At 38.0% G+C, this 23802-nt stretch overlaps 2 protein-coding genes and 1 pseudogene across 4 annotated transcripts; 1 reads left to right on the top strand and 2 right to left on the bottom strand.

Moving 5' to 3' along the window:
• Positions 1 to 1188: 1188 nt before the first annotated feature.
• Positions 1189 to 4480, bottom strand: LOC114481444 (methionine-R-sulfoxide reductase B1-A-like; annotated as a pseudogene).
• A 30-nt stretch (positions 4481 to 4510) lies between these two features.
• Positions 4511 to 6887, bottom strand: neurl2 (neuralized E3 ubiquitin protein ligase 2). Its single transcript, XM_028476279.1, has 2 exons — positions 5880 to 6887; positions 4511 to 4672 (listed from the first exon to the last, which is right to left on the bottom strand). Exons 1-2 carry the CDS (start codon positions 6655 to 6657, stop codon positions 4557 to 4559), a joined length of 894 nt encoding a protein of 297 aa, XP_028332080.1. The 5' UTR covers positions 6658 to 6887; the 3' UTR covers positions 4511 to 4556.
• Positions 6888 to 8169: 1282 nt separating this feature from the next.
• tex2l (testis expressed 2, like) lies at positions 8170 to 23559 on the top strand. Of its 3 annotated transcripts, none has more exons than XM_028477183.1 (13): positions 8173 to 8269; positions 11528 to 11580; positions 11879 to 13299; positions 15498 to 15698; positions 15940 to 16255; positions 18213 to 18475; positions 18574 to 18723; positions 18820 to 18919; positions 19843 to 19978; positions 21231 to 21368; positions 22246 to 22455; positions 22637 to 22757; positions 23196 to 23559. In XM_028477183.1, the coding sequence occupies exons 3-13, from the start codon at positions 11920 to 11922 to the stop codon at positions 23352 to 23354; spliced, it is 3174 nt and encodes a 1057-aa protein (XP_028332984.1). In that variant the 5' UTR covers positions 8173 to 8269; positions 11528 to 11580; positions 11879 to 11919; the 3' UTR covers positions 23355 to 23559. The 3 variants fall into 3 exon arrangements, with proteins under 3 accessions (XP_028332983.1, XP_028332984.1, XP_028332982.1); XM_028477181.1 differs by having other exon boundaries at positions 19819 to 19978; XM_028477182.1 differs by lacking the exon at positions 11528 to 11580 and having other exon boundaries at positions 8170 to 8269; positions 19819 to 19978.
• The last annotated feature ends 243 nt before the right edge of the window (positions 23560 to 23802 follow it).

The following is a 23802-nucleotide window of genomic DNA, read 5'->3' as shown; positions in this document are numbered from 1 at the left end:
TTGTTTTTCTTTGCTCGACAAAATCAGCGATTCATCTGAGGCTACAAAAGTGTGGTCGTGGAAATAATGTAACACATAAAAATCACATCTATTCTGGATAGTAACAGGGGAAATTTTAAAACTGAAAATTTGCAGTTTTATCTGGCGGCAAACATGAAAAAAAAAAAAAAACATTTAGATTAAGTTAGAGATTAAATGGAGAAAAATATAATTTTTTGTTTATCTATTTATTAATTTGTGTGCTGATTATAGAGTCACATCAGTAATCTATTACCTTTTGTGTTTTTACATTTTGAGTGGTGCCTCAAAATGAAAACTTCTGACGTTAGCGTGTATTTTGTGGCTCCTTAGGTGAGGACAATAGAGCAGCAAAGTTTGTGTAGCACACTATGAAAATACAAGTGCACATGTGCGTTAATACCAAAAATACAAAGTCAAAACATCTCATCACAATGTAGTGTTTTATTTTGATATTCAAATAACTATAATAATAGATATTGTTTTCCAGTTGCAAACATTTCCACATCTATGTGAAAATCCTGAACCGACTCATCACAGCAGTTAAAAAGTAAAGTGAGAATGTAAAGTCATCATGCAACCTTCTAAAGAATGAAATGTTTACATAGAAAAATACAATCCATATATTTTTGCTTGGTTATGGTCAGAACATCAGTGACACTTTGCTGCCATCTACCGTTCAGATCTGGGGTTTTGGTTTGTTGATATCTCATTTCTGGTAGGCTACTCTGTAATAAAACAGTGAAGTCATTAATTAACTCCATAATTAATAAAGAAAAAAAAAAAAAAAAAAAAAAAAAAATTCGGAAAAAGGATTTTGAAAAAAATTATTTCGAAAAACGGATTTAGAATAAAAATTAATTCGGAAAACGGATTTTTTAAAAAAATAATTCGGGAAACATATATATATAAATGATTCGGAAATCGGATTAAAAAAATTAATTCAGAAAATGAATTTAAAAAAAATTTATTTGGAAAACAGATTTAGAAAAAAAAAACAATAATTCGGAAAACGGATTTAAAAAAAAAAAAAATTAATTCGGAAAACAAATTAAAAAAATTATTCGGAAAACTGATTTTTTTTTTTTAAATGTGTTCAGAAAATGGATTTTAAAAAAACTAATTCGGAAAACGGATTTAAAAAAAAAAATTCTTTGGAAAACAGGTTTTAAAAAATTCTTTGGAAAAGGAATTAAAAAAAAAATTTCAGAACGAATTAAAAAAATAAATACATTTGGAAAAATTATTTTTTCATTTAAACTGGCTACAATGCTCCAGCGTAGAAATGCACCTTGCGTTTAAAACCATCAATAAAACATGTATTCGTTCCCTTCAGGTTTGTGTTTTTATCATTTTTTTAAATAAATGTCACATTGTTGAGGCTGAGGATGTTTTGCTAAGGTGTTTTTTGCACAAGTCCTCGTGTCGCAAGTCAGTCAAATATCCTTCAGTGGACAGGGCGTCTGTTTTAGACTTTTCCCCTGACCACGTCACCCACTGACCACAGCTGCTCACATGGACTGGGACCCAATAGCTAATCCAGGAAGGGTTGGTGATGTGCCCTCGCTCACTCTTTAGTGCGTGTCCTTACCTGGGAAGGAGAAAAAAAAGCACTGCTGTCTCTATGTAAGGAGGCAGATTTAGAAAGACACAGATAATAAAAGTGTTGTTTAAAGGAAAATAGCCGAGATGTAAGGAAAAAGTTGGGTCATCACATTTTTACATTTGAGCTTTCGCAACATTGAATATCGGATTTTATCGGACTGCATCTAAAATCTCCTATATCAATATCGGATCGGGATACCCCTATAAAGTACTGTGTAGACATTATGTTGAAGGTTAAATGTTATGTAACCAATTGGTTAATAATAAATGGGTCAGTTTTTCCTCAGACCTACTGTTGCTGACTATTGTTGTCTGTTTGAGTGACATCACTTGATTAATCCTTTTCTAACATTCCACACTACACAATAAATAACAAAAGTATGTATAATTTGTGCTGATATCGTATTGGATCGATATCGACCAATATTCAAGGCTGCAATATCGGTATCGTATCGGGTGTGAAAAAGTTGTATCAGGAAATCCCTAAAAAAATATGCAAAAACGACTCATGACACGCACAAACATAGTATAAACACACATAATGGCTTCAAAATAACATAAAATACCAAAAATATACAAAATGACAATAAAAATAAACAAACAAACCCTTTGTTCTTTCCTGTAATAATGCTCAGATGTGTTATTATTCAAAATGCTGACATGGTGGGAAAAATGTGGCCCTCAGATCAGAAAATCACAATTTTGTGTGGTTTTTTTTGGATGAGGATTGGAATATGAGTTCATATTAGTTTGAGTTCATCAAACAAATACTCTTTTACGGTACACTTGTTGTATCTTTCCCCTCAACAAAAGTGATATAGAAGCATTACACATGCCAAATCTGGGTAATGAGTATTTTGACTAAAGATTAAATTTAAAAAAAAAGGTGAAGAATCATCTTTATTTGTATTCCAAACCAAAGCCATGTCTTTGGGGCCCTCAGTCTCTCTGTCATGATAGTTTTCGTACCTTTTGATGGGGACGAACTTGAGTGAGTGGCTGAAAATTCAAAATCGAGACATTCCCTCCTGTGGACCATCATTCACAAACTCATGGCCAAGAGCGTTTCCACACTTCCCACAAAGCACCTGTGTACGTAACGCACCACAACCACAATAACCATCAACTACAGTATATATTAAAGGCTATTTACAGCTGCTTCTATCTGACAATGACTCAAACCTTGAAGGCCGTGAGTGACTCCATCATCTTGGTGACACTGTCCTCTCTGATGGTCTGGGTAAACGCTGGCCACGGTGAAGAGTGAGCAAACTTGGAGCGACTGGAGAACAGCGGATGGTTACACTGGGAGCACACGTACATTCCTGCAAAGGACAGTCATCACATTGCAAAATAATAGCGATTATAAAGGCTAAAGTTTTGGTTTCCAGGGCTAAAAAAAAACAACCTTATGATATCAATCAAACAATAAAGCTGAAGAGTGAAAAAGGAATACAAACATTCACATTACAAACAAAAGACACTTTGCTTTTATTATTTACTTTTGTCAAATAAAGCAGAACTGTAGTTCAACAGTAATACACTTTATTATTGCAATTAAAAACAACACGTGATGTTCAATTTTTGAGGTCATAGTGCATTACAACAGAAGACTGTGGTGTTTTTCCAGCGTACAATTTAACATGAACCAAAACCAAGATGACGACACAAATTATTACAAAAATACACATGAACAACAACAAAAAAATATACAAAATGACTACAAAAATATACCTAAACAACAAAAGAAATAGACAAAATGACTACAAAGATACACATAAACAACAAAAAATATATACAAAATGACTACAAAATATACATAAACAACAAAAAATATATACAAAATGACTACAAAAATATACATAAACAACAAAAAATATATACAAAATGACTACAAAAATACACATAAGCAAAAAATAAATAAAATATTTAAAAAAATACATTTAATAAAGAACAAAAAAATAAGCAAAATGACAACAAAAACACACGTTAAAAAAAAAAAAACACATAACAGCAACAAAAATACACAAAATCAATTTAAAAAACGTATAAAATAGCAGAAGAGAGAAAAAAAAAAAACCATTTTATTCCAAATATTAAAAATGTTGATAGTTATGACCCTCGGAATTTAAAAGTGAGGTTAAAAATGGGAGTGGTTTTAAAACTCAAATTATAATTTTTTTCCAATCATTTGTTTTTGTTTTTTTCTTTTAATTAATATAAACTCGTTCCAAATATTATTATTTGATAGCAGGTGTATGTGTATTGATCATATACTGTATATATATATACATAATTCAACCTTTGATTTAAACAATCCATCTTTTGATACACTTTGTTATATAAAAAAAAATAAAAACACTACATTGCTCTTGTTTAAGACGAATATTTTGCAGCCAAATGACCTCGTTAATCGAAGCATAAGGATAATAATGCTGAAAAAGCGGTTGACCCTGTGCGGTTACGTCACGTCATTGCTCTGTAATACCAGAAATGGTGTTTACCTGGTTTAAAATGATCCTTGTACGTCTCACCACTAAAAAACTGACAGAAGGACATGGTGAGCTGTTGTCGATGATCAATCGCTATGAATAATCCTTTTCTGATCGATAATCGGACGGTGCGGCTTCCTCTTCTTGGTCTGATCCAGGCAGGGTTTAACATTAGGCCCCGCCCACTGCAGTAACGCCTTCTACCACTAGATGTCAGTAACAACATATCACATGACCCACAGCAGTGAGTATTCTATAATTACATCCTTTTTTCACATCAGTGAAACAAACATGACTTCCAAATGCCTGAAATTAGTTTTTTTTTTTTTTTTTTTTTTTTTTTTTTTCCTGAGCGTTTAAAAAGGGAATACATGAATATCATAAATCACAAAGTGAACCCTTCATATCTTTATTTTCATGCCCATCACCAGCATACACCCTTCATTCATATTTGCAGTAGTGCTTGAGAGCTTCTGGCAGCTCCAACCAATCAATTGCCATCCTGTGGACAATGTGCTTCTGGATGGCCTTCCTACACAATGTCTGCAAGGACGAAACTAGTGAAAGAAAACACAGAATAGAGAACGCAAATTAATAAAATCATAGCAATTGGAATAGACAAGAAATGGAAAATAAAATAGCACCTGGGCAGATAGGCTTTAAAGCATGCATAAACCATCCGTTATGCTAGGGTTGCACAGAGGCCCGACACGTTACGAATCGCAATTCTGCATGATTCATGACACATTCTTAACAGTTACAACGAAGCACAATCTAACTGGAGATGTTTTGTAACAGCGCGTAGGCAAGGCAAATGTATTTGTTCTGACTGCTAAATGTCAGATCTGAGTCAATCAGAACACCAAGGTTTCGGACTTGGTCTTTAGCTTTTAAAGATCGAGATACTCGCTGACAGCAGTCCTCTTTTCCTTGTTACCAAAGACAATCACCTCCATCTTGTCATGATTTAGTTGAAGGAAGTTTTCACTCATCCAGCAGTTTACTTTTTTTAAGCAGTCACACAACACCTCTATGGGACCATAGTCATCTGGGTTCAGTGATATATATAGTTGTGTGTCATCTGCGTAGCTCTGATAATCAACCTTAAAATTCTGTAGCATTTGTGGAGATTTTTTTCGACATATCAAAAAGTCTTACACAAATGCTATGAGTGCGTGAATTTTTGTCGCCTCGCGCTGATTCATTTTGGCTCGCAACAGACAGTGAAAGCATTTGGAGTGTATTTGTGTTGATGACGTCTTCACACGGCGTTATGGCTCAGCACGAAAGCTGGCAAGAACTGAACGGATTGATATAGATCAACACGTCCACATTCGCAAATGAGAATATGCTAGGCTACAGACAACTCATGACTTCATTTCCCACCAATTCAAGATGCCACAGCTGAAGAAAAAAATTTGGTTTGTTTAACCAAATATTTACTCGTTTGTCAAACTTGGGGTACCGCTTATCGTAGAGTGACAATCCACACTGGTGCGAGTCAAGTTCTTGACCAAGCGTCACATAGCCTGACAACTCGACACTAACTTGTGCCATTTTTCGTACTGCATCGTAACGTGGCGTTAAATGTCAAGCACTCACGTTCATAACTTGTTGGGGCTCTGTGTAACCCCAGCATTAAGACTTTCTCACGATGAGACACAACTCTGAAAATAAGTATGTAACAAATACATAAAACTTCAATATTCATGCAAAACAAATATCTGTGCCTTAAAGTAACAAACGTGACTTAACATAACTTACATCCATACTCCACCTGGACAATCCGAACACACTTGGTAGCAGCAAAAACATCGACGACAGCATAAAGAGGCTGGAGCGTTGGGATTCCCTTTGCAGAAGCTCCCATATCCTCACCATTGATAACAATGTGCATGTCAGCCAGATGTTGGCTCCTTGGCACATACAGTACCCCTATCCTGCTGCGCCTCGCTGTGGGAGGCAAAGTATTGCTCTTGTACAAGTCATCCAAAATGTGGCTGTACCGTCCAGGCCGGCTTCGACCAACAAGTTTGTCCCTTGGGATTCGAAAATTCTCTATGTACAGGTGAGTGTCTGTAAAAAAAGTCTTTGGCTTTGTGTTGTTACCTCTGCCTTCATCTTCTTGAGGTACCCGAGCTTCATCTTCTGCCTCTCCACGACCAAGCCTTCTTCCTCCTGCTTGGCCATCCTCAAGAGCCGGGGCCTCCTCTTCCTCTAAGACCTTGTTATGGTTGCGAGTGATGGCAAATACCCAACTGTCTCCTAAATCTGTTAGGTCTGGGATGGAGTATTCAGGTACTACCTCCAAGCTCATTGGGTCTCTGGCAGTCAGACCCATCCTGAGGTGGCCACACCAGCCCAGTTCTTTATCCTCAATCTCGATGAGAAAAATCTCCCCGGGCTTCAAGGGTTCTTTGCTAAAACAAACACCATTGGCGAAGCTCTCCACTCTCGTGGCTTGTGTTCCAGAAGGGTTCAGTCTTACGTTGGTACCATGTATAGGGTGGAACTCCAAAAACTGGTCATCACAAGGTTCCATGTCCAGTCCTACTTGTAGCTCTTCAAGCTGGTTTCTGGTTCAGTGAGTCGAAATCGCAAACCTACATGAGGTCCCCCAGTCAAGTACCAAAGAGAAGAAAAGACATGAAAGCAACTCTCAAATAAAAGATTTGATTCACATTTGCTCATTTTAACGGCAGGAACTCTGCTTTGACCTGCCTGTTGGCCACTTAGCGGAGCTTCTGGTTGGAGGTCTATTTTTGAATAGCTGCAAATGTCAACAGATGGTAAGGTATGTGTGCGCGAGTGAAACCAGTTGGCAAACCTGACTTGCAGGTCCTGACTCATAATATGTGCAAGCACTTTTTACAACCATATTCTACATATGTTTAAGATTATTAGGGTAAGGGGCCGGGCTAGAGCTGGTGTGGGATTAATCGTAGGGTCATGTGACCAGAGTATTCAAATCAAGGAATGCTAACTGCTAATACTATATCAGTGTAACTGTATAATTATCAGAAAACCATATGCCAGGGAAACGTGTTTAACTCCAGGATTACTCTTGTGTTCTAAAAATAGTTCATGGAAGTACAGTGAAGGGAGAATATTTGATGCAAAGCAGCAATTAAAGGAAAATAGCAACATTATAAAAATGTATTAAATACTCTCTGATACTGCTGCTTTTAACTACTGATAATACCCTATTCTGCCACTGTCGTTATACTATTGCTAACAGTTACATTTCTATACATTTAGCCTTTTTAAATCAGATCAATGAATTTCATGCATGAATAAAAAATCAACCTACGCCTGGCTATAGGAAGTAACAATAGGAAAAATGAGATCAGATCATCGACTGTGTGGGTGGAACAGTAAAGGAAGGATAGTGTTGTCATATAGTGGCAACGATCCATTGATTATATGGGTTCGTTTTCCTGTGAGTGTGCATGTGCAGTGTTGCTCTATTAGTTTCTTTGAACACTTTTCACGTGCTGTACAAAAAGTGTGGATAAATGTGATGAAACACCTCTTAAAAAAGTGACCAAGGTGTTTGAACAAAATGTGATATACTCCTAATGCCGAGGAGCAAAAACTCTACTTTGAGTTCCTCCTGGACATTGTGTATTTAAGGATTTCAAGGATGAAATTAATCATTTTCTCCATTCTGTTCACTTGCTTGTGGAAAACGATCAATGTAACACTCCTACAAAGGAATTTCTAGATCAATAATTCATGTTTTGTACTGACACAGATTCATTTATTATCACATTAACCCACAACGACACTCTGGCTAGTGTGGGAGGGTTTGTGCATCCATGTATGTTCAGGCTGCAAGAACCATAATCTGGATTAGCATGCAGCATGGCTATGTTATCCATCATCAGTGTGGTGAGCCTGATTCACAGCATCTGGAGGTGTGTGTGTGTGTGTGTGTGTGTGTGTGTGTGTGTGTGTGTGTGTGTGTGTGTGTGTGTGTGTGTGTGTGTGCGTGTGTGTGTATGACTGTGGGTGGGAAGGAGGGAGGGGGAGCAAGAGACAGAGAGAGCAATAGATAGTGTTGTAATCCTGCTGTACACAAGAGAACAGAAGAGAAGCAAAGAGAAATCGGCAGTTTTTTGCAAATTTTTTTGCACAACTACACCACAATTTGGGTAAGTTTGCAAATCTAATCCTTAATGTACCCTGCATGATTTTGATCACCATCATCAGCTCATAATAAGCTTGAATTTTCTTAAAACTGTCTGAAGTGTTAAAATTCCAGAGTTAAACTTCCACCTACGTTACAACGCGTAGTAAATGTTTGAGACGCTGACCTGGTTTCTAGAATCCTCAGCACACTTGTTCTTTAACAGTTTGTAGAAACTGTTTTGGAAAGTGTGAATACCATAAAACCACAACAATATTAGCCTTTATTTGACACATCGTTATTATCACATCATCTTTTCATATTCACTCCTGAATCCTGAATGTCTAAAGCTGCAAGGTTACTGCCTTTAGTATTTTTCAATCTATTGTATGAGATATGTTGTTTTAATTTATTCTATGGTGTTGTTCAGTGTTTTTTTTAAATGATTATTATCAGTAATAATCTATGAATTACAAGTGTTATACATATATATCTTAATAATTAGTTTAATGTCAACAAAACTTACGTAACATTTCAATGAATAGCCACTTTCAATGCACATAAAGTACTTTATTTTCTACAATCTTCAATTACAACGTGCAATTAGTATTATTTTTTTTTTAAATACAAGAGATGATTTTGGAAATAATATATTTTCTATTGTGGCTACTTTATATATTTTTTTTTTTTTTTTTTTAAAGGATTTTTTGGGCTCTAGTGGCCTTTATATGACAGTTGCTTGACAGGAAGGGGGTTGGAGAGAGCAGGGAATGACACGCAGGAAAGGGTCCCAGGCCGGGAATCGAGCCTGGACCCGCTGCAGGTGAGGAGCTATAGCCTCTGTACATGGGGCGGGCGCTCAGCCCACTGAGCTAAACACCACCCCTACTTTATATTTTTAATGACATAATTGAACATTTTAGTATACTATCAAATACAATTTGAATTAGCTCTGACCTATGGCTGCCATTTTAATAATGCTCTTTCAGTTAATATTCCTATGTCATTTTTTTTCCATTATTGTACCATAACAGTCACCTCAATACAATCTACTGTATATATTTATTGCTTTCCAAATTTTGAGCTACACAAGAGACCTAATCTAATTTGTACTATATGAATAAATAAAGTTGAATTAATTACAAGTTTCACACAATAAGCAAAAAGACCGACGTTACAGCCAAAGGATTGGGATTCTACCAAACAACCTCAACCAACACTGGCTTAGCCAGACGAGCTAGCTCGGAAAACCTCCCCACCAAATGGTTCAGCCCATAATCCAGCTGTTTAAATTGTCAGATTTAAAAGTAAAATCCCTGCATTAGTGTTAATCTGGGATTGTTACTGTTCATGTTTGAGTGTGTGGCACAAAAAACACAGACACACACACACACACACTCAGACAGTCATTGCCAGGTTGACACTGACATGACAGCAAAGATGGCCACTGTGCTCAGATGTTTCATGCGGCGTTTGCACGATTGTTTTGTAAGATACACACAGCCATATGCTCCAATACATGCATTTATCCATCCCCAGTATGCACACAGTTATACCAGAAGAAGAAGAAATGAATGATGTTTAAAAACGATTATTATTCTTTATCTTTGAAAAGCTTTCAGTGACTAAAAGTTCTATAAAGTCCTGCTGCAAATATAATTCTTTACTAAGCCCAAAACAACAGATACAAATCAACATTTACAACTTTGTTGTATAAAATTGTTCACATGCCGCATTTAATAATTTATTAATTTGTTCACTGTGTTTAATGTCCTGCAATTAGTAAATAAGTCTTCTGCAATATATATATACAGTATATAAATGTTTAAATCAACGTTTTTCCACACATAACTTACTGTTAAAAAAAAAAAAAGATACATTTTACATTCACACTTTTTGTAGTTAATCTTGCCCTTTTGTTTTCACTTGTTTCACTCTATGAATATGCATGATATGCTATGGTATGCTAAAGGAAACTTAGCCACAAACTCATTGTAATAATTAAAGAAGTGAGTCACACACACAAGAAACTCGTTCGTTTTATATATATATATATATATATATATTTTTTTAGCTATTTTTGCTAATGTCAATCTAGTGCTATGCCAATTATGATACCTGATTACATCTACGTACATAAGCAATGGATGAATTTTCTTGTCACAAAGTTCAGCCCAGTCTCACAGAGTTCATAATCCTGTCACAGAAATTACTTCATATAATTTTTCGTGCGTGGCAACACGATATATCTTTCCTGCTGCAGGGAACACATTTCTTCATGCTGCTTAGCATGAACTGTTTTCGTGGTCGGTGACACAATTTTTTTTCATGCTGCGTGGCACAAATTTATGGGAAGCTGCAAACTGATGTATGTCTCCTTAACCATAACCCTTACCAAAACCCTGAATGAAGTAAGATAATAAGATGTATTAGCACAAAGTAACTTCCAATCGAAACTCATGAGTTTGAAAGTCATGTCTCGCAGCAAGAAAAGAATGAGAAATGCGTGTTGGTGCAGGTCATGTTGAAAACTACACACCTGTGTCAAGAATTTTCAGGCTTGTATCTTCCTATATTTTGCATTAATATGTTCATAACAAGGGAGCTACTCCAGAAACAAATGCAGTTAGAGTTAGAGCTAGATATGGTATTGCTTAGGTCATCTAACTAGCATCTCTGCCTATTTGACAGCTTACAGTTCTTGGTGACCGAACAACCTATTCGGAGGATCTCTTGCTGCCAGAATACATTTGCGTCTGTTAGTTTTAAAATCCCCACCATCAATTTTAGGTGAGTGCAGATTAGTCTGACTCCACCAGCTGCTGTGGAATTGGTTGAAATTGTGCCACATCACGCTGTAACATAGTTACATAAGTCCAACCAAGCAGAAGTAAGGGATTCATTTGTGTAGAGCAGGGCATTTGACCAACGAGACATTTGCATCACTATAGTTTAATGGTGATGCAAATGCAACATGTTTGTGGGTTTTTCATCGAAAAGTCTTTAAGTGGAAACAGACATCGATGACACATTTAGTCTAAATGGTAGTTATGCCAGAGAGAACTAAAGAGGAGATAAGTAACTCTTAAACCTTAGGTCTTATGACACAGTGCTCTGTTAATAGCTGATAGCGAGGAAATGGATGGAAGACAAAGTAGATGGTTTTGTTAAGGAGATAAGTTAAAAAAGCTGTAATAATGTCTGCTAATATTCTTTTTCCAATCTGACATATTGACAAGGTTTTATTGGTTTTATTGACCTTGTGTTTTTTTACCCTCCGCAGATAGATTCAAAATACATCAGATCAAAGTCTGGGCTGTCTTAGAATTTGTGAAAGTAAGTCCATCTTTTCTATATTTGTATGCCTCTAAAGCTCTCACAGAATGTAGAGCAACAGCTTTGGGAGAAGCGCTCACTTGGCTGTGATTCAGGCTCCCCAGTCTTCAGATTACTGTAGATTTCCACAATCTTTCAGAGCAAAGCTATGTGACATTTACACATTAATGCGCAGTTGGCACCAGTAAGCATTTTCTGTAGACGTGCTGAAAAGATGCCATGTCTCTCTCTCTCTGCTCTGATCTGTTACGCTACTGAGGCTTAATAATGCAGCTGACCGTGTTCTTTATTCATTCAGTGACTCAAAGGTGCCTTGGGTTGAAGATGTGAAGTCAAGAAATGGCAGAGAGAGGCAAACAAGAGGAAAGTGGAGCCAAGGATAATGGAAGTCGACCTTTGCAGGAATACCGTTCTCGTTCCCCAGTGGGCGCCTCCAGCCTGGGGTCAAAGAGGCATCTATCTAGAGGGATTGTGATCCAGCTGACGGGGACGGAAGGAGAATGGAACAGCCTTGATGACAGTGAGCTCATCTTCTCCCTTGACCACGATGAAGACTACCCATCCATATCACTCTCTACAGAGAGACATATTTCTCTAGAGGAGGATGGACAACAATCCAAAAGCTTCCATGTCCCTCTTTCGCCCTCATCCCCAGGATCATTGGGAAACTGTTCCACTGTCAGCCCGAGTTTCCTCTCCCCCGGCTCGTCTTCGCCCACTCCCTGTCCCCTAGCCAGCCTGGTAAAGTCCCTCTCCACTGAGCTGGAGCTAAAAGACGGTTCCACTCTCAGACCCAGGCCATTTCTAACACTTGTCAAATCTATATCTACAGATGTGTCCCACTCAGAACCTGAGGTGTCCCAATCAAAATCTGATTCACGCCTTAATCTACATCTGTGGAAGCAGTTGACCCATCAAAAAACAAGGAGCAATGGAGATTCTAGAACAGCACCACCCTCTCCGAGTTCTCACTCCCCCAGTGGAGAAAGTCTCAAAGGGGGTTTCTTTAAAATGGAACTGGAAGACACAAAGCGGAAGCTCTCTGAGGCTATGCAAGAACCTTTGAGCAACATGTTCAGTAAGATCATGAGAGAAGAAAGTGGAGGTAGCCCCAAACACCAGTGCAGAACTCTAGGATGTCAGCAAACCAGCTCAAGGGGTTTGGGGCGTGAAAGTAGCACAGATACAGTTCTTTCAGACTCTCCTGTTAGAAACTCTAAAAAAACAGGTGCAGACGCTTTGCCTGTGTTTGAATGGCCTTCTGTAAGAGACTATGGGAGACATTCTAGCACTGCCTGCCCCGTGCATCATCGCAGGAAACATCACAGGAACGAAGAGCAGCATGTGTGCGCAGATGGTGATGTGACGCAAGTGTTAGTGACCGAGACAAGCACACAGACGAGGAAGTGGCCAGGTTTTCAGACTACCTCAGGTTCCCTGCTTAGTAAGCGCTCTGTTCCTCAGCCCCCTCACCCTCTGCCTCAGATGAGTTTATTCTGTGTGGCAGTTCTGACCTATGGATACTTCATCCTACCTCTCAGTCCATATCTCTCTGGCCTGGCTCTGGGTTTAGCCCTGGGATACCTGCTTGGAATGCTGCTCATTCGGATGGGTTCTTCCACGACAAAGTGCCCAACATCCTTTTACAAACCACAGATGATGTTGGGGGAGGAGATTTTAACCGGTGTTGCTGTCAGCAGCGAGCCTGAAGTCCTCAAGGTAATGAGAATAAATTAGATGTGCCATCAAAACACCCAGATGTATCAAAGAAAATATCCTTGTGGCAAAGTATTGGATTCTTGCTGTTATTTTGTCTCTGCATTTCATGTAACATTTATATTAGGGATGTAACGATTCACTCAACTCCCGATACGATTCGATTCACGATTCTGGGTTCACGATACGATTTTCTCACGATTTATTTTACAATATGGGAATGTTGACAAATGACTGAAAAATATTCCTTTATTTTTTTGGGGAAAATACTGTACTATTTTCCTTTTATTTTTCATTGTCAAAAGAATCCCTTGATAAACTATTCAAAATGATGCAATTTAACTAAAAATAAATCTTGAATGAAATAAATAAAGGAGTAATACAAATGAAGAAGCCTATTAATTTAAATTCTGGTTCTATAATAAACAATTCAAAACTGCGTAATAGTTCTTTTTCTTTTTAAAAGTGCAACTGAAAATGTATTTTGTGCCTTAACGATTGGACTTTAAAAAAAAAAATTAAAAAAAAAGTCATTTTACTGTATTTACGGCAGATATTTGTTTAGACCAGCAGAGGGCGCTGGTAACCCAGTAGTCGGTTGGCATGCAGTTATTCCACCAGTGAAGAAGAGAAGCTACGCTAGCAGACAGAGCTAATAGAAAAACGTGACTTTTACAGATATTCACGTAATATTACAGATATTCTTTCGGTGCTAAAGGAGTAAAGAATTATTTATGAGCATGTTTAACAGTAAATGGCGGCCAGAAAGAAAATAGTAGCAGATTCCGCCCGTCACGTCCGCTTCTGGAAGGATTAATATATAGCGCCCTCTGCTGGTTAAAAAAAGTACTGCGATTCAATTTTCAGAGCATCGATGTGAACCGTGGTACCTATTTTTAACTGCCTTACGATTAATCGTTACATCCCTAATTTATATCCCTAGTTTTTCTAATTACCAAATAAAATGATGAATTACAATCAATCACTGTCCATCAATACACTAAAATATACCAAAAAACAGGGAAATAATCTGGATTTACTACAACTAGTCCTCACAGTATTTTTTATATTGTGACTCAGAGGAGCACAATGACATGTGTCCTTTTGTCATTGGAGATTGCATGTTCTCAGGCTACTCTATCCTCTATCCATCCATCCATTCTCCGACCAGCTTTCTCCTTTTCAGGGTCGTGGTGGTCTGCTAGTGCCTATCTTAAGCTGTCATTAGGCGCTAGGTGGGGGTACACCCTGGACAGGGCGCTAGTCCATCACAGGGCAACACACACACAGAGAGACAATCACTCTTGTCTCACATTCACTACTACGGGCAATCTGGAGACTTCAATCAACCTAAAAGTAATGTTTTTTGGGTTGTGGGAGGAAGTCGGAGTAACCAGAGAACATGCAAACTCCACACAGAAAGGACCCAAATGTCCACCCGAGGGCTTGAACCACTACACCAACATGCGCCCCGCACTCAGACATATTTATATTATTTCACTGACACCCACATTTGACAAAATAGAACATTCTGTGACCGGTCTGAACTGGTCTTCGTGTTTATGCAAGGATAAGAGGTAGTACGAATGACATGTTCTGTAATAAAGTTTGGAAAAGTGTTGATTATGGCAGCAAGTTTCTCGTTTAATGAAAATTATATTTAATTTTAGTGTAAGTTTAGACAAAGTTACTGTAAGTAACTGTAGGCTGCAGACCTGCAGGCATTTTAAGTCTGATAAGCTTCTATAAGATCATGCCTTGCTTTGATCCGACTTAAAAAAAACCCAACAACTTCACTTCACAAGCTTTTACCATTCGTGTTATTTATTCTTGAAAGTGTCTATTTGTACGGTTGCCATACGGACAACCCCCAGTGCAATTGGTACCAAAGTACACGTACGCAGCGTCTTAAGGTTAGGTTTAGGGTAAAGTTTAGGTTTAGGTTTAGGGTAAGGTTATAACCCAATATCGCATCAATTTTTAGGATTAGGGTTAGGGTTAGGGTTAGGGTAAGGATTGACCAAAACTGGCCAATGACTGACCTATCACGTGACCTAAACTGACCAAATAAGGGCACTGCATATGGATAGAATGTTGGTATATTGATACGGCAACCGTAAGAATAGCCACTGCCTTCATTCTTTTGAACCTATCAACACTGACGTGGATTTAAACCACCAATCACTTTTACGGCTTTTCAGGGCTGGATGAATGAAATACAGGATTATGACCCAGAGACGTGCCACCCGGCTTTGACACACTCTGTGTACGCCACCCTGGAGGGATCCTGCCTACGTCTGGACACTCCGAGAACCAACATCAGCCGCAGGGCCACGTATGACGAGCGAGTCTACGAGACTACCTTTGTCAAGTCACGCTGCTTTCAACTCACAAAGAGTAAAGTACGATCACACTCCAAGCTTGTGTCAAGGGAGTTGTTGTTACATTATATCAAAATGCTAATTGACAAGTGAAATATTTGCATGAGCAAATATTTTTCTAAATTCCAGGATTTTCCAGCCAAGCATGCAGAATACTACACTAAAGGCGATTATGAGTCATGATTTCAGTATTGATTACTATTGAATATAAACAAGTTTGTTTTTTTTTGTCACAACTAATCTTTGCGGCTTTGATCTGAAGGTGTTCCTGCTTCCATCTGCATTAGCACGAAAGAGAATATGGAATCCAAAATATCCGATTTGCATTCAACTATCCAATGGAGAAATATCCCAGAAAGAAGAAGTTATTATTCCGGAGGTGAACTATGAAGAGGCCACAGATGCTAAACCTGCAAGTTCTTCACAACGCCCTCAAGACCTTCTCTCCACACTTTACCTGTTTGGACGCACAGGGCGAGAGAAAGAGGAGTGGTTTCGTCATTTCCTTTTTGCATCCATGGACAAAGAGACAGACAGGGAGAAAAGACACAAGCCAGCCAGATGTGGGTCCAGATCAGGTATGAAAACCGCTGATAATGCATTAGAGACGAGAAGGCCTCTCGATAAGGCATCAACACTAAAACGATACATGTGTGGATTATGGATTACATGCTCTAGTTCTCCAATCCGTATCAGTCGACAACATCACCCTACAGTTGCTAGATGACCTGATCTGACAAAGCCTTTACAGGCATTATAGCTCCCAGAGTCACCGTCTATGATTTAAAGGAACAAATACAACTCTCCCATGGGTTAGAATCTCCAAAACAAAGCTGTTGTAAATCCTGCCATTGTCACACAGTTTGGTTTGTTGCAACTTTTTGTTCCTTGTTCTCAGTCACTCTTGTGGTGTGGGTGACAAATCCAATTGGCTATTTTTAGACTTCACAGAACAAACAACACTTTGGGAATACAATAATCTATTTTTAAAGTCTGAACAGGCTTCAAAGCATAGACACGTCAGCACAGATAAGAAGCATTTTGACACAAAAACTCGTAGAAATTGCACATTTATGGAAGATTTTTTTTAACAAAACGTATCTTCTTACATATTTTAAGCCAGAATACTGCAGCAAATAAGGGTACGTATTTGCCACTGAAATGATTTCTAATCAGAAGACACAGAAGATGATTAAAAGTGTAAAACATCAATGGCATTTGAACTTAAATATACTCAGTATACTTCAGCTAAACCCACACAACATGTCTTTTATCTGTTTGATAATGTAACATCATGAGTTTAAACATTTGGCAATCGCATAAAGGTTCTAAAAGCAAACGAAACTCTAATATAATATAAATATAATCTTTTTGTCATATAAAAGCCTGTTGAGTTTGTAATGAACACAGACCAGCAACTAAACACATGAATCTGAAGTTGCAAAATTACCGTAAACTGCTTACATATAGAGTTATAAATGGTTTTTGTGGTTTTGTACTTAATATCTATCATAAAGTCGCAATCTTCCGATGTCTTTGGTTTATACTTTTTTAAAATATCTTGATGTAGTTGAACTAAACTTCTCTTCTTCCCATTTGTTGTATGCTAACAAGGTGTGTACTGCAGGTTCATATTCACAGAAAAAGATGAATTACATATGTACGATAACACATTTTAACACTGATAAAGACCTATTGTAGGCCTCATAGATCAATAAATGGAAAGTATTTCTTCCAGGGAGAAATGGGAGAATTACTTACAAACAAAAGTCATAGGTTGAAATCGCCGTTTGATAGATTGTTATTGACCCCATCACAAACAATGAGTTTGTTGAGAAATGGTCATGTGGCTTGAACTTACGCACAGTTTTGCGCGTTGCATCGTGTGATTCGTGTCATCCTAGAGAAGTGGTCATGTGACCAGGTACGTCATGTCCTGTGACGTGCAATTGCGGAAAAAAGTGTTTCCATTGTGCTTTTGTTATACATTTTAATCTCGAAAAGTCTGAAAAACCTCATGAAAGCGCAATATTTGAGAGTTTTTTTTTTTTTTTAAATTCAGGTGGTTCCATTACCAGTTATTATTGCGCTATTTAGATTTTGCGCATTTCCAAGGCTTATGGAAACGCAGCTAGTGAATCACTTGACGCAATTTTAGTTCTCGTTTGTTTATGCTGTTCCTAGCGATACAACGTCACTCTATAGCTGTGTTTCATTACAGTTTTTATTAGGCTATTTGGATTTCAAGCATTTTCATGAGTAATGTAAACTCAGTACGTGAGACATTAAAGTTGGAGTTTTTGGGGGCACACTGGCATCAGTAGAGGATGAAATATAGGTTGAGTTGAAAAAAATGTAGTTATCTTCCCCAGGAAAGGAACCTTATTTTGCCTTTACAACTTCACTTGTAAATGTTTGGACAAAGGGGTTAGATTAGCGATTAGATTACAGATATAAGAAAAAAAATAGATTATGGTTAACCTTTACAAGACTTATTGTTTATTTATCATCTTAGTCTTGTGTTTGTTCGTCCAGGTGAACAAGCACAGAGAGTTACGTCCCAGGTTAGTAACCCAAACAGTCGAGGCTCCAGTAGAATTGGCAGCAGTGAAGAAGACGCCCCCACTACACTCCAGTTCTCCTGCATCTCTGCGGCTCCGTCAGGGAACAACAAGTGCTGTTCTCTCCCTGATTATCACAGCTACATGGCTACATGTGTGCTGGCAGCAGAGGAGTCAACCCCATTGTCCAGTCCTGGAGTGAGTAGCACAGAGGAAAGCCCTACTCTTAAGGATCATGTGAGGCACACTCAAATAAAGTCAATTATTGTTTGCTACTTTTCACCATTCACGGCAAAATGCAATATTTTAAAGTTCTCATTCATTTTTCCTTTCAGTGTACCTGTGATCAAGCACTGCACACTGGAAAAAGCCAAACATCGTGGACGAATGCTTTAATTGGTCGAATATTCTGGGATTTTCTACAAGAAAAGTACTGGGCGGATGCCGTCTCTCAAAAGATTCAAAAGAAACTGAGCAAAATCAAAGTAAGATCACTTTTTAGTGAAATCTACAGTGTCCCGACAGTGTGTGGCCACCTATAAATACACCAAATCCAATCTGACATGCAACCCCTCCTGCAGCTGCCGTACTTTATGAATGAACTGACTCTCAACGAATTGGATATGGGCTCCTCAATGCCACAGATCACAGCCACATCCAGGCCAGAGGTGAACCACAGAGGTGAGTGCAGTTTGGTGATGAAACGATGCAATAAAAACAAATATACAAGTACAATGTAACGGTCTATACACAGGAAGGTAAACTGTTGTTCCTGCAGTGTGATCAGACTCCTTTGCTATCGTAATCTCATTACGAAAAGCCACTGAAACCCACATTTAGGTCAGATTTGTGCTCCAATAGGTTTCATATTTCTTCAAAAAACCATCCCATTTCTGGCATTTTAATAAACAACCTGCATTCACTAAACCAGACACATTGACCCCAAAGTGAATGGAGAAAATGACTCCAAAAACACACAAAACGACAACAATAATTCACATGGTGACCCCAAAAACACACAGAACATCAAGGTAAATACACAAAATGACTCAAATGCACAAACTGGTAACAAATACAAACAAAATTACTCCAAAAACGAACAAAACGAACACAAATATAAACAAAAAGAATCCAAAAATACATGACACAACAACACACAAAATCACTTTAAAGACACACAAAATGACAACTAACATATAAATATACACAACAGCAACAAAATTACACAAAACTTAAATAAAAATGCAAAAAACTTCAAGATAAATACACAAAATGACTCAAAACAAAATTTGACATCTAATATAAACAGAATTAATCAAAAATTACACAGAACGACAACAAAAACATAGAAAATTACTTCTAAGACACACAAATACACGCAAAATAACAGAAGAATAAATAAAAAGGCAACAAATATGAACAAAATGACTTCTAAAGCATACAAATTAACAACAAAAGTTAACTTAAATGACAAGAAAATCCCGCAAAACAAACTGCAATAAACTGTTATTTCCTTCTGTGTATTATAAAAAGGTTGTTTTTTTGTGTTTTTTTTGTTAATTATTATTAGTTTGCAACAGTGTGTGTTGCATTGCCCCTTATAGGCCTATGGGTGGAGCTACAACTGGTCTACACAGGTAAACTACAGATGACTCTGCAGACCAAGTTCAACCTGTCCAAACTGGGTAAAGATGGTGGTCAGGATGCAGTGCACCATGTGACTGACACTGGCAGCACACGGTCAGTGCCCCACACACACACACACACACACACACACACACACACACACACACACACACACACACACACACACACACACACACACACACACACACACACACACACACACACACACACACACACACACACAAAGTATGTTTTTAGCTGCTTTTGCATTTTCTTCTGTGAAAACATCATGAATAATGTTAATTTTAGTGGTAGTTACAAATGTATCTCATCACTATCAGCAGGAGTGGGTTAAATAGACTGAATTAAATCTAAAAAATCAAGGATTCTATCACTCTGTTCTTCTCAAAGCCACAACAACAACAACAACAACAACAAAAACATGGAAATTGGAACATAAATTGGACATAAAAGTGGATTACGGTTCAAATCAATGTTGGTTAAAGTTTGAATGAATGCAAAGTGAACAAGGAAGTATTTAAATCTGGATTTTAATCTATTTTGACTTTCTAGCAGATTAGGAGCTGGGACTGAATCTGATCATTTTAATCCTTCATTTATCAGCCTGTGATCAAATCAAATGTGGCTTCACATTTTTACACGTTTTAACCCCTTGTGTTATGTGTATATACTGTACACATGTTTACGTGCTTAATTCCTCTTAGTCCTGGCATACTGAGTTTCAACTAAACTAAACTATTAGACCCTAACTAAATGGTGCAGTGAGTAACTTCCACGTGGATGGACACATCCTGTGGTTGTGGGAAAAGCCATTCAAAAACCGGTCCAATTATTGGTGCGCATCAAGCCGAGAAAATGTTGAAAGAATATTAAAAACTGGAAGGAGAGTGGGGGAAACATTTGGAAGGAGCATGACAATTTGTAGGGAACCTTGTTCGATACGATACAATAGACGACAATGAGCGTGCGGAAAAGATACAACACGATGTTTTTTAAAGTGGAAAAAGAACCCCCGAAAAAATTAGCTGTTCAAGAAAAATAGCCATGCTTTTAATCGACTTTACCATATGTGACCTTTTCAACTCAACAGGAAAAACCATAGCAAACAACCACAATCTGCAATGGATTCATGGAGGAAACTTATCAAGCGTCCAAATCTCCCATTATCAATATAAGATCCTGAATAAATAATGCAACGGGACAGAAAGAAATGTGTCTTTACACAAGTTTGGTATCAGCTTTGCCTCTTTAGAATGTGTGAAATCCAACTTGAATGCTTAAGCTAAACCCTTTCTTTCTACTTTAGTGGTTAATGCCTAGCCCGTCGCTTTGTGTGTCTAACCAGTTGCAGGCCAGTGCTCAGTGTGTTGGCAGACAGTGATGAGGAGTCATCCAGTGCTGGATCATCTGATGATGAGGACCAGCTCCTGTCAGACCTTCAGGGTGCGGTGGGCGAGAAAGGACCCGCAACAGCAACTGAAGGGTAAATCTGACTTTGTTGCTAAATTTTGATATTGTCTAGATCTGTGGTTCTCAAACTTATTTGACCCAAGTACCCCCTTTATTTGACTTCAACATTAGTTGTATAGATCATAATGATGGAATGAACGAGTGATAACACACATTTTAAAGAATCCCATTGTAAATAAGTGGAAAGAAACAGTCTCCTGAGGAATTTCTATATTTCTATATATTTTGTTATTTTTATTTCTGGTCATCTCCCACCTGGTGTGGGACCAAGACTATTATCAGTTCATGTTCTAATCAAGATAATTTTCATCATCATCATTATTATTATTATTAACCAAAAATGAACAATACAAACCCCCATTTTTTTTACATTTTCATTTGTTAATTTCCCACTTTTCTCTCAAGTACCCCCTGTATTTCAGATTTGACTGATTGGTGACAGTCCAATATGTAAATTATGTCAACATTCAACATCTGATAAGGTGAATCATCTTTTACAACAGATAAAACAAGATATTGCATTTATTATTGCTTTTTAACTAAAAAATAAACATCACAAAACCCCATAGGTTTAATGTTTTTGTTTGTTACCATTCCACCTTCTCTCTCACGTACTAGTGCCATCTCGTACCCCTATTTGAGAAACACTAATCTAGAGGACAATTTTGCTCTGTCAGTTGCTATAGCGTCTCCATGGTACAGCACGCACCGTTTGATGAAGAACAACCTAAATTCATTCCTCAGCTCTTTTTAGATTTTTTTTTTTCTAGAACACATTGTATTCTGTGGAACAAACAGCTTGAGTGGATTCATGCTGAGACTGCTTTTTGCCTCCTTGAGTCTCTGCAGATGGCTGATGTCCTGATCCTAACTCTATTCCTCTCCTGCAGGGCAGCGGGTGCAAAGACTGGAAGAAAGATCCTAAGATTTGTGGATAAAATCGCAAAATCCAAGTATTTTCAGAAAGCCGCGGAGAACGAGTTCATCAAGAAGAAGTTTGAGGAGATGTCCAACACCCCACTGCTTCTCACAGTAGAGGTTCAAGAGCTGTCAGGGATCTTAGTCGTCAACATTCCACCGCCCCCTACTGACCGAATATGGTATGAGTGGAAACAATTATGGAATGCTTCTTTATTTAAAACCTGTAATAATGAATAAATGTATATGTTTACAATTTTTAATCTACGAGTCTTTGACGCAGAAAAATTAATTGATCTTTTGTTTGTAATGGAGGTATTGTAGGACTTGTTAATAATTACAGCGTCTCATTGTTCGCTGAAGGTACAGCTTCTGCGTTCCACCCAAACTTGATTTGCATGTTCGTCCCAAACTGGGAGAGAGGGAAGTCACTTTCTGCCATGTGACGGAATGGATCGAAAAGAAGCTGCAGGATGAGTTTCAGGTACAGGAAAGAAACGGAAATGTGAATCTGTTGAGAGGAAATACATTTTCACCCTTTTTTCAGGAAAATTACTTTGATCTCCTGACATGTTTCTACTGTTAACTGTCAGTCTTCCTCAGAGTCGTCTGCTAATCGCTTTGGTGTGTCTTTTCTGGGCCGTGGCCAAATTGACTGCTCTGTCAGGCTGGCCACACCCCCTGTGACCCAATGGCCTCTGGAGAAGAAGGGTCCTAGGTGTCGGAAATAACTCCTAAGGACACATCAAAGCGATCAGCAGATGCCTCTTAGGAAGGCGATCAAAGTAAATGTCAAGAGATCAAAGTACATTTCCTGAAAAAAGTTGTCTGAGTAAATGAAACATGTTATTCAAAAAGGAGACAAAATTAACTTGCCGGACTTATTTTCACCCTTTACTTGACTTTCATCTTCCCTTTTTAGAAAGTGTTTGTGCTCCCAAACATGGATGATATCTACTTGCCTCTGATGCACTCTGCAGTGGACAGTCCTCAGGCCTCTGAGTCCCAGAGATCTCAAAGCTCCTCCACCGAGTCCATCGAGAGGATCGCACTGGAAATATCTGGAGCCGAATCAGATTAGTGCCTCAAAGCTTGTGATCAAAGGGAAATCAAAGGAATGAAAGTCATAGTAATAACGGGCCTAAAATAGATATTCCTCCTACATAAATGAGATGGACTGACTTTTGTTTCTTTAGAAACTACTGAGCCACTGCTGTGAGACAAATACAAGAGATTCAGTTTGCAAATGTTTACACATGAAAGTAGGATTATAAGCATATTGTTTGTATTCTGCCGTTTATACACTTTGTATAGTAACGTGTTGGATATCGTCAAATAAATGTGATCAAAGCAACTTTGGTGTTTATTTTGGTACTAACGTCCTCATTCTATTGCACCTATTAACCAAAAACCATGAATTCTTCTGGAAAACTCTATAGCATCCCAACGTCTGTGCTAATAGTCCATATAATTCAAGCCTGGAGACAGATGTTTGTTTCAGAAATGCGTTCAGTTAAATACGGCATTGT

This window comes from Gouania willdenowi, chromosome 19 (assembly GCF_900634775.1).
Source record: "Gouania willdenowi chromosome 19, fGouWil2.1, whole genome shotgun sequence".
Lineage (NCBI taxonomy): Eukaryota > Metazoa > Chordata > Actinopteri > Blenniiformes > Gobiesocidae > Gouania > Gouania willdenowi.
The sequence above is the reverse complement of the archived record's forward strand: the minus strand, read 5'-3'. Positions and strand labels throughout refer to the sequence as shown.

Coding starts and splice junctions, on each gene's coding strand:
- neurl2 (XM_028476279.1), bottom strand. CDS start 6,657: ATGGAACCTTGTGATGACCAGTTTTTGGAGTTCCACCCTATACATGGT. Junction 4,673..5,879: donor TGTCCAGGTGGAGTATGGAT/GTAAGTTATGTT, acceptor TTCTTTCACTAG/TTTCGTCCTTGCAGACATTG.
- tex2l (XM_028477182.1), top strand. CDS start 11,920: ATGGCAGAGAGAGGCAAACAAGAGGAAAGTGGAGCCAAGGATAATGGA. Junction 13,300..15,497: donor GCGAGCCTGAAGTCCTCAAG/GTAATGAGAATA, acceptor ACGGCTTTTCAG/GGCTGGATGAATGAAATACA. Junction 18,920..19,818: donor GCCAGAGGTGAACCACAGAG/GTGAGTGCAGTT, acceptor AGTTTGCAACAG/TGTGTGTTGCATTGCCCCTT.